The sequence below is a fragment of the Pocillopora damicornis genome, chromosome 12 (genome assembly GCF_964200805.1).
Source record: "Pocillopora damicornis chromosome 12, jaPocDami1.2, whole genome shotgun sequence".
Taxonomy (NCBI): Eukaryota; Metazoa; Cnidaria; class Anthozoa; order Scleractinia; family Pocilloporidae; genus Pocillopora; species Pocillopora damicornis.
In genome coordinates this window covers 14601934-14612991 of record NC_142681.1, presented here as the reverse complement: position 1 = coordinate 14612991, position 11058 = coordinate 14601934, and the positions used below count along the sequence as shown (strand labels likewise).

Genomic DNA, 11058 nt, shown 5'->3' with positions numbered 1-11058 from the left:
TCAATAAGCACGCAATACAACAACCCGAGCTCAATCTCACTCTTACCTTATGTGGAGGGCTGAGCAACTCCCTCTAAGCTGTCAGGCCATGTGAGGTCTTCAAACAAAAACAGCCCCTCGATGTTTCATACTTAATAACTACACGGGTTTTCCTGAATCTCTCTACCTAAGAAGTATAGCAGCTTAGACTACGAGGAACCCAACAATGATACAACGCGGATACAAGGTCGAAGAAAAGTTTCGGAAACGAGATTAAACCTAATGAAGGATTACAAATATTTTTTATGAATATTTGCCACTTTGCTAAGGAAAGGGAAACGAACTCAGCGAGAAAAAAAAAGTATGTCGAAAAGGTAGGGAATGGGATAAAATCCTTTTGCAATTTGACCAATCTCACTTGCAAGCTAGGAATTTCTGAGAAAGGAAAACATCTAGTTTAAGCCTCTGGGCCCTAGGAGTGACTAGCATCTAATTTCTCCTTACAAAGTCACCCCTGAGTTGCACATTAAGGTCACGACAATAAAGGAAATTATCGCTAACTAGAAACGCTCTTGATTAATAAACAAATTCTCCTCGTCAGCACCTTAACAAATGTAAAGAGGACATTATGGAGAATATACGTACTGATCTTGGGGTGTAAAGAGTTAAAACAATAAAATGACGTGTTGAAAAAAGGAAGTAAGGTGAGATCCGCCATCTTAATTTCAAACATAAAAAAGCTCCTGGAGGTGAGGTGAAATCCAGATAGGGGATAAGTAGCAAGAAGCAATTTTAATTAAAGGAGAACTATTCTATGAGGAGCTTTCATGGGGACTCAGAATGTTTCTTTGTCCCACGCTCGTGACAAGACGAAAAACATCCTTCTCTATTCCTTTACCGAGCTCAAAGCTTACTCTCTCTCACGTCATATTTACAAAACATTGCTGATCTTAGTACGTATGCACAGTATGCAAGACGCACGTCATATGAACTTCGTAATAGACCTCGTTCACCGTAGAGTCTGTTTCTCAGTGGTAGAACATCGGAGCGCGGAATCCAAAAGGCCTGAGGTTCGTTTCCTCATGGAGACTCAGAATTTTTTCTATATCCCACGCTCGTGACAAGACGGCAAACATCTTTCTGTATTTCTTTACCCAAATTAAAACTTACACTCTCTCTTATTCTATTTACATGCAATTTTTTATTTCTTGCTTAGGGTTAGCAACGTTTTTCCAGTTTGATATCGTAAACATTCACTTATATTGAAGTTTAATTTAAAAACTGATAACAGTAGAGAAAAAACAGTAGAGATTTTGATAACAGTAGAGATTTTCAGAAAGTAAAAATTCCTGACTCAACCCATCGAGATTTTCAACTCGTTTTTAAGGCGCTGTCTTTAACTTCGTGCGGTCGAGCGGGCTTCAGACTTCAAGAGAGTTCTCTCAATCCAAGAGGTGAAAGGTTCTTTTGTATTTGGATCTCCTGTGAACATAATTGTCGATATCCGCTACTCTCCATGACAGAGGAAATGCAGTTTCAAACACCCACATGTGGTACGATGAAACTGAGTTTTTAGAACCACTTAATATCTCCCCATCAGATCCAGTAATATAAAATCTGGAAAATACGAACGGAAAGAAAAATGGTTTAATACTACAAAACATCAACAAATCTTTTTCCCCGCGAACAAGTCAGAGAAACAGAGAACCCCGAGTGAAAATTTCGACCAATCTCATATTAACTAACTTCTTTTTTGGCTCAAGGATAGGTCAAGTGAAGCGGAGAGAAGCCATTCCGGTGGAGAACGCAAGGTAATACCAGCAATTTGAAAAGAGAAAACTCTTTGTAAAGGCTTAAACATCAATACATAGCTTTGACCCTAGTCTCGTATTTCAGTTAAATTCTACGGTAGGATCTGGGTACGAGATTACTCTGGCCCAGCTATGACGCAGGAGCATTTCTGCACAAAAATAATTAACACTTACGTTTCCTTTGCTCGAAACTTGATAACCATTTGGAATTTTTCAGCAGTCAGCTCTTCGATAAACCTCATGATTGAATCTGGGGAGGATGATTACGGTGCAGGAAAGTAAGAAACGAAAAAATTTCTTTATGTCTTAATTCAATTTTTTTCAGATGCATGTGGAAACTCTATTGAGGGTTAACGGGTTAAGGAATATATAAACAAAATATCCCAGAATACTGGATATCAAGAGGGAAAATGAACGTTATACGAAAATATTCAAAACATCGAACATTAAAGTTCACCTTTTCAAAATGAATTAAATGAGTTCATTGATAAATATAGAGGGCCCAAACCGTGACAAAATACTTGCAAATGCGTTTATTTGTCGTTTTCTAACAAATATAAAATCCTTTAGTTTGGCGAACAATTAAGCTTGTTTGAAAAGAACCAATCAGATTCTAGCATTTTGTAAAATAAATTTTCAATTGAGTGTCGAAAGTAATACGGGATTGCTTTGTTTCTGCTTTACCTGGTCGCGCGCGTTTTCCCGCGCTTTAGGCAAATTGGTCGGTTTTCCTTTGAGTTCTCATTGGCTCATAGAAGTATTTTCCTTTCTTCTGATTAGCCGTTGTGATTAGTTTGGTTTTGGTTTTACGACACTCAATCAAAAAGCGTTCTATCGACAAAACTGCACTCAGAATTGGGCTCAAAGTCCTGTTACCAAGAAATCAAAGCCATGACAAAATCAGACAAACAAGATATCAATCGGTCAAACGTATTCATAAATGAAATCTCAAAAGTTAAATTCTTTCCACGAGATAACGAACCCAATACAGCGTGCGTACGTAACACTGTCGGAGAGGGATTTTAAGAAAACCACGACGGCGACGGCAACGGGAAAGTCACTAAACAAAAGTCTTAATAAGCAAAACAATGGTTGTGCACATGCGTTATAAATCTTTTTAAATTTCTCTGCGTCCTCTGCAAAAAAACAACGTGAAATGACCAAACTTTGCGTTGTCTGGAGAACGTGAGCAACGACGACTAATTTCTTAAATCTCTATCTCTAATTTGACCCTGTGTTCCATATTCAGTTTCGAGATAGTTTTTACAGTGAGAAACAAACTAAATAACTTTAATGGTGAAACAGAGAATTAACTCTGAAGTGTAAATTAAAGTGCTATTTAAACCCATGAATAACCCACCGGGCGTTAGCCCTAATAAAGGGAAACAGGGAACCACACGAGGTAAAGAAAAAATCTGTTGACCTCGGTGGGAATGGAATTAATTTACACTTCAGAGTTAATTCTCTGTTTCACCATTTGTGTTCCCAGTGCTACGCGGCACAACATTCATATGTACCCTTACTTTCTCTTCGCCGCGATTCACCATCCTAAATCGTCCCCGACTTTCTCTGTGCGACCTCGTAGCTCAGTCGGCAGAGTAACGGTAGATCAAATCCGGAGGTCGTGGGTTCGATTCCCACCGAGGTCAAAAGATTTTTTCTTTACCTCGTGTGGTTCCCTGTTTCCCTTTATTAGGGCTAACGCCCGGTGGGTTATTCATGGGTTTAAATAGCACTTTAATTTACACTTCAGAGTTAATTCTCTGTTTCACCATTTGTGTTCCCAGTGCTACGCGGCACAACATTCATATGTACCCTTACTTTCTCTTCGCCGCGATTCACCATCCTAAATCGTCCCCGACTTTCTCTGTGCGACCTCGTAGCTCAGTCGGCAGAGTAACGGTAGATCAAATCCGGAGGTCGTGGGTTCGATTCCCACCGAGGTCAAAAGATTTTTTCTTTACCTCGTGTGGTTCCCTGTTTCCCTTTATTAGGGCTAACGCCCGGTGGGTTATTCATGGGTTTAAATAGCACTTTAATTTACACTTCAGAGTTAATTCTCTGTTTCACCATTTGTGTTCCCAGTGCTACGCGGCACAACATTCATATGTACCCTTACTTTCTCTTCGCCGCGATTCACCATCCTAAATCGTCCCCGACTTTCTCTGTGCGACCTCGTAGCTCAGTCGGCAGAGTAACGGTAGATCAAATCCGGAGGTCGTGGGTTCGATTCCCACCGAGGTCAAAAGATTTTTTCTTTACCTCGTGTGGTTCCCTGTTTCCCTTTATTAGGGCTAACGCCCGGTGGGTTATTCATGGGTTTAAATAGCACTTTAATTTACACTTCAGAGTTAATTCTCTGTTTCACCATTTGTGTTCCCAGTGCTACGCGGCACAACATTCATATGTACCCTTACTTTCTCTTCGCCGCGATTCACCATCCTAAATCGTCCCCGACTTTCTCTGTGCGACCTCGTAGCTCAGTCGGCAGAGTAACGGTAGATCAAATCCGGAGGTCGTGGGTTCGATTCCCACCGAGGTCAAAAGATTTTTTCTTTACCTCGTGTGGTTCCCTGTTTCCCTTTATTAGGGCTAACGCCCGGTGGGTTATTCATGGGTTTAAATAGCACTTTAATTTACACTTCAGAGTTAATTCTCTGTTTCACCATTTGTGTTCCCAGTGCTACGCGGCACAACATTCATATGTACCCTTACTTTCTCTTCGCCGCGATTCACCATCCTAAATCGTCCCCGACTTTCTCTGTGCGACCTCGTAGCTCAGTCGGCAGAGTAACGGTAGATCAAATCCGGAGGTCGTGGGTTCGATTCCCACCGAGGTCAAAAGATTTTTTCTTTACCTCGTGTGGTTCCCTGTTTCCCTTTATTAGGGCTAACGCCCGGTGGGTTATTCATGGGTTTAAATAGCACTTTAATTTACACTTCAGAGTTAATTCTCTGTTTCACCATTTGTGTTCCCAGTGCTACGCGGCACAACATTCATATGTACCCTTACTTTCTCTTCGCCGCGATTCACCATCCTAAATCGTCCCCGACTTTCTCTGTGCGACCTCGTAGCTCAGTCGGCAGAGTAACGGTAGATCAAATCCGGAGGTCGTGGGTTCGATTCCCACCGAGGTCAAAAGATTTTTTCTTTACCTCGTGTGGTTCCCTGTTTCCCTTTATTAGGGCTAACGCCCGGTGGGTTATTCATGGGTTTAAATAGCACTTTAATTTACACTTCAGAGTTAATTCTCTGTTTCACCATTTGTGTTCCCAGTGCTACGCGGCACAACATAAATAACTTTAGAGTGTCGCGAGATTCGTTGGTAAAACACAAGTTCATTTTTTAACCGACGTTGTCCACGGCGTCGCCGTCGTCGTTTCTTAAACTCCCTAATAACTGACATGGCCAGTTCATCGTTTTTTAGTGCTCATATCAAGCTTCTGAAGACCAATAGGCCATTTTACAGTTGTGTACTTAGTTGCCAAGCCTTTGATTAAGAGTGAGGCTGAAGGTGACCTTGCTGTGATAGAGACCAGTATCTAGTTAGCATGATAACAAAGTAATATACATTTGAAAAGCGGCAAATTTTGTATCATAACGAGGTCATCCTTGGCCTCACTCTTGTTCAAAGGCTTGGCAACCAAGCACACAAATGTAAAGCGTTTCTTTGTCTGCAAGAAAATAGCCCTTGAGCAACGTGAAGTGGTGAGAAGTCTGCAAGGGGCCTGGCACTGATTATTATTAGTGCCAGACCCTAGGTAGGCCTCTCCCCAACTCGTCTCCAATCCTCCAACGAGCGGAGACCTTTAGCAGTGAGGACGGCAACGCCAAGGAAGACGTTGATTTAAAAATGAACATACATTTTCAAACAAAAATAATTTGCCACCGGGGTTTCCTTTCTCAGACCACGCAAATTTTGATGATTTCAAGTTGTTATTTCGCAGAGGACGGCTACGAAATATACAACGCTTTAAAACGCACGTGCTGAGCTGTTATTCTGCTCATTGCATTTTTTGTTTTGCCACGTCCTCGTTGCCGTCGCCGTCGTGGTTTTCTAACAGCATGCTCGCACGCTGATGTCACGGCTGCTAGTAGGGGTAATGCGACTACCCACTCAGCAGAGTTTTCACTGTGTTTAACCTGACAGAAACTAACCGGCGTTCTCTATTGTTTTGTAGCCAATAGGAGGAATAATGAACTGTTGACCGACAACGCTGAAGAGATAGCACTCGCTGTTTGGCTCTAATGGACCTTGCACTCTCCGAATACCTGCAACAAAGTAAAGCAGATTTATAATTCTAAACAAATTTGTTCTGCCAGCTTACAGAAATATGTTCTCTCACAAGGCTAAAATTTTGCGGCCGCTAGGTTGCCGGTGGCAAATTTGATGGAAACAGCTGGGGCCCGTTTCTCAAAGGTGCTGGTAACTTCTTGGGTCATTAAGGATGTTCTGTTTTCATTCAAGATGGGGGTTTCAAAAAATGGGCCCCAAGGCTCCCCCTTCCTTAAGCCGCGTAAACTACGCCGACTGAATTTTTTTTTTTTTGGGGGGGGGGTACTTTTGATGCCAAATTCTCTCCTTATAGATCGCCAAATTGAATTAATGTAATGAACACTTAAAGAGGAACTTGATTTCATAATTGCCTTTGTTTTGAGTTTAAAGTAGAAAGAGTTCTGTTTTGTTTCCTTGTCGAGTTTAAGTTTACGCCCTTATTTTCCACATATTATTCACAGTTTGAATCACTTACAGGTGGCGATATGTGGCTAGCATTCCTAAGAAACCAGTTTACAACTGTATACCCTCATAATGGTACGCCCCTTGAGTATCGAGGAAGTTGAAGAGACCGACGGACTTAGATCAGAGTTTTTACAAGTTTCACTAGTTCGAGTTACGTAACATAAGAGTTTCTCTAAGCCCTTAAAGACAGGATCAGACGAACGTTGTAGCCTATCGTATTTAGTTTCGTTTTTCTTTCGATTTCGCTTCTTTTGTAACGAGCCTCAGCCCATCTTTTAATTTTGTGCATTGTAATTTCACCTTTTTAAGTTTTCTCCGCACGTGTGTAATATTCAGACGAGTTGGCGATCGCATGAGACGCTGCTGAATCAACCTGTGTTGGCAATTTCTACATTGTGGTTGACACTTTCCGAATTCCAATGCAAAAAAAACCTGTGTCCGCTGCACTGGGTACGTGACACTTATCTTTTGAGGACAAAATAATAATAGTTCTAGAATTTCTTTTCTTTATAAATGGGTACAACGTGTTCACGATTGAAGATTGATTCGGAGTAACTGATTCTGCTTTCGATGTGCGCCAGTCATTTAAAGCCGTTGAATGATTAGAAATAATCTCCGAAACCAGTGAACCACATAGACGACAGGAGAGGCCATTAGCGCAAAGCATGAAGGGAAAAAAATTCTCGGTCTGACACTTAAAAAGTGAAACTTATCTAAAATTACCTATTACGCTGAGATTGGACACATCTGTCACCTCCTTCAAAGAAAATAAAGGCAAAATTACAGAGACAATTAGTTCTGATAAAAGTGAAGAATCACCTACCGGATTTTCTGCTTAATTGGGAATTACGATCACTTTTCCGGGCATTGCGGCGCATTTTGCTGGCTAAAATAAAGATTTTGGCGACTAAAATGTATTTACGCCCCCTGGCACGCTCACGTTAACGTTCGGACTGTCTTGACATCATTTTTCAGTTTAAATTTTCTCAATGCTTTCCAAAGTGATAACGATAGCATTATCGTTTATGTTCTTGGGCATAAAATTAATGTTTTTTGCCCTTCCCAGAGTCATTTCAACTCTCGCCTAGCGGCTCGGGCTAAAAATGACCCTGAGTCGGACTGAACGAAGGTTCAGCAGACTTAGAATGGAGATAAATAGACTAGACAGTATTCAGATTCCAGCTGGATCTTGAGTTCACCTGCATGCTTCCTTTCGTGTGTCCTAATAAGGGCACCCAACATGGTGTTCCAATCCCGTCATCCTAACCGACGGCAGAGCGCTTACAAATGAGAGTCGTATAACCAAGACAAAAGCAATCATAACAGCTAATCGCATCGATGGGAAATATCAAAAGGAGCCAATCAGAACTCACACTAACAACAAATTAGCGCAGGAAATGCAAATGACCAAGAGTTAGGTTTTGTTTTAGCATCTGATTGATTGAGAGGATGGCACAAGTTTTCCAAACAAATCAAGTAGGGCAAAACAAAAGCAGTTTCATATCAAATTGTCACATTTCTTTTGGATCTCTCACCTGTTAGTAAAAAATGCTTAAAAATCAGTGAAATCAAACTCACCAGATGCAGCTTACAGTTGTGTTCTAAAATAGCTTTGAAAGCTTCCCTCAGAAATCTATCCAGTCTAGAACCTAAAAGAGCAGAGAATTTGAGAAAAAAATTAATTAAAATTAATTAAAATCTTTGGTCTATTTGACAATATAGATCATTACAACGATAAATGATTTTACATCCAACAAGTGCAACAGAGACAACTGCTTAACAAATAAAGCTATTTCCTTTAGTAAATTAAAAAAAGGCAATTGTTTTGCTGAGGTCTTCAGTGCTTGGCCTTTTCAATTACATCTGTGAATATATGAAAGTCATATATTTGAACTGCGGATAAAAACATGAATATATATGACTTTCATATATTCCCAGTCGTTTATTTACCACTTCGTGGGTTTATTCGAAACCAGCATGATGATCAGCTCCCAGTTGGCTTTTTAGCTCTGTTGGTAGAGCTCTGCACTAGTATCGCAGAGGTCATGGGTTCAAATCCCATGCAGGCCTGAATTTTTTTCAGGCCTTGCTTTCACTAGTGTTCATCACTGCGAAGATCACTTTCATATTCACATCTTTATCCGTATACAGTTCAAATATACGACTTTCATATAAAAGACGTGAATATATATGACTTTCATATATTCCCAGTCATTTTTTCACCACTTCACACATTTATTTGGAACCAACATGCTGACCAGCTCCCAGTTGGCTCGTTAGCTCAATTGGTGGAACACTGCACCGGTATCCCAGAGATCATGGGTTCAAATCCTATTCAGGCCTGAATTTTTTTTCAGGCCTTATTTTCAGAACTGCTCCAGTGGTGTTCATTACTGTGAAGATCCCTTCATATTCACATTCAAACAAATTGCTTACCTAAAAGACCACTCAGATTGTTTTTGGGATCCATCTGACCTATCAACTTGCTGACTATCATGACACAGTCCTGAAACATAATAAGGACTGTTTTACTGCAGAAATCAAAGGTTACATAATTTTCACTGTTGTAATATGTACCATGTTTGTCATAAAGAGATGGCTGATGCCTTTTTAAATCAGAATATTTAACCTTATTCTGTCAGTAAACAGTGATGTCCAAAAATGTGCCAACATCTACAACTAAGAGATTTTGTAAATTTCAGTTTAATCTCGTACAATCAGTTTTCCTTTCTCCATTTTGGAATCTTCTAACCCCTCCAGTATTTACCTGCATTTAAACAGAGAATTCTGCTACAAAGTTCCTATTATTTCTGTTAATCTTAGAAAACAATCAGAAGTGTACATAAGCTGTTTTACTTTGTGTTTCAGAGGAAAAACCAATCAGATATAAGAAAGCTATACTGCAAACAGCAAAGGGTAATGAATATAAGTTTGTAGTTTGACTGGTTTATCTGTGTGTCTTTAACTCTGCAGACATACAAAGACCCAAAATTGGGTATGAATTGACTGCATTTCAGTACCAAAAAACTGGGTATAAAATGAAAAAGGTTACCAAATGACCAGATACCAAGAGGAATGCCCAGAACACTGCATCTCCAGTTATGATACTCACCTTAAATGACCTCATGTAAGCCTTGCCTGACTGTTGCCTGCAAATAGTTGAAAATGTCACTTTTGACAAGTCTAATTCAACATCAGGCCATCTTACTACAATTCAGGACAGGTATTTTTTGATAAAAAAGAAAGTTTTGAAAATCAGCACATACTCAATTTGGTGCTAGATGATTTTATTAGTTGTACTTTACATATAACAATGACAATCAACATATGTGTAATTTTTTTCTTGTCATTTAAAATAAAACTTCAAATTTTACATTTCAGGCTCACATACCCATAGGTTAGTCTAAAAAGAAAGGCTCCAAAAAAACAGTGGTCACCAGGGTCTGCGGGGTAAATGTCTGGAAAAGACAAAATACCAGCATCAAACTTCAGTGCTTAACAAGAAGGATAAATGGAAAATTGTTTTTGGAAATGACTAAGGATTAAAACTGTTGCTTTTGACTCTGCTAATGATTGCAATTTCTGATTTCCACCAGATTAGAAGAATTATTGAACTTATAGAACTCAAACTGACACTCCCACCATTAACATATAAGATGGACACTGGACCAAAATTTGTGTCCCTTGAAATGGAAGATTCCTCTAAATTAAAGCAAGGTACCTATTAGGTATCAGCAATTGGAAAATTCTCCAGGTATATTTCAGTGACCTGAGCTGATTTGAACTCAGACACGGAAACATTTTCCTGTTACCCAAACCTACTCTCCTACAAATACATTTTCCCAGGGAGTAACACAAAAGAAAGGTTCCATTTTATTGTCACCTGACTAGTTTGTATCCTAAAGTTATTTTAGAAGGCTGCCTTCTAGGACAGCTGGCTAGGCATGCTATTAAAATTGATGATTGATTGATGATTAAATTTGGGTGCAAGTTCACTCGGTTACTTTCAGTCTTAATACCTTTAATTAACCATTTAACTCCCAGATCAAATTTGACATTCTCCTTACTATCAAGCATACAATTCTTATGTTAGTTCAGAGAATTTAGTATTGATGCAACAGAATGAAAAGATCTAATTAAATTACGACCCAATAGAAAAATATACGTTAGATAAATATCGATAAGATGTAATTGAATGACACATCTAAAATCTGCTTACAGACCTGAGCTGCTTTGAATCCAGGGGAACGAATTGAAAGCCAAATGTCGAGCCATACACGCATTAGGCTTCAACATAGTTTTCAGTAGTCGTTTATTTGGTTTAATGGTTAATGCCGAGCCTCCAAACTGTGATAGACATCGTTGAAGTTTGGTACCGGTAAAAGCCGCCATGTTTGTTATTATTCCAGAAGGAGATTGAACAATCATGCATACATACTATAATACATAACTATCACCAAATACCGCTGACAAGAAGCCAACCGACCCTGGGCCCGAGATTGAGGCAGTTCCGGAAAGTATTTCCG

General features: G+C 39.7%; 1 protein-coding gene across 1 annotated transcript; it reads right to left on the bottom strand.

Moving 5' to 3' along the window:
• Positions 1–1160: 1160 nt before the first annotated feature.
• Positions 1161–10948, bottom strand: LOC113666261 (uncharacterized). The gene is made up of 9 exons (XM_027182022.2): positions 10756–10948; positions 9924–9990; positions 9645–9681; positions 8969–9038; positions 8111–8181; positions 7256–7289; positions 5950–6063; positions 1965–2040; positions 1161–1596 (listed from the first exon to the last, which is right to left on the bottom strand). Exons 1-9 carry the CDS (start codon positions 10922–10924, stop codon positions 1422–1424), a joined length of 813 nt encoding a protein of 270 aa, XP_027037823.2. The 5' UTR covers positions 10925–10948; the 3' UTR covers positions 1161–1421.
• Between the last annotated feature and the right edge of the window lie 110 nt (positions 10949–11058).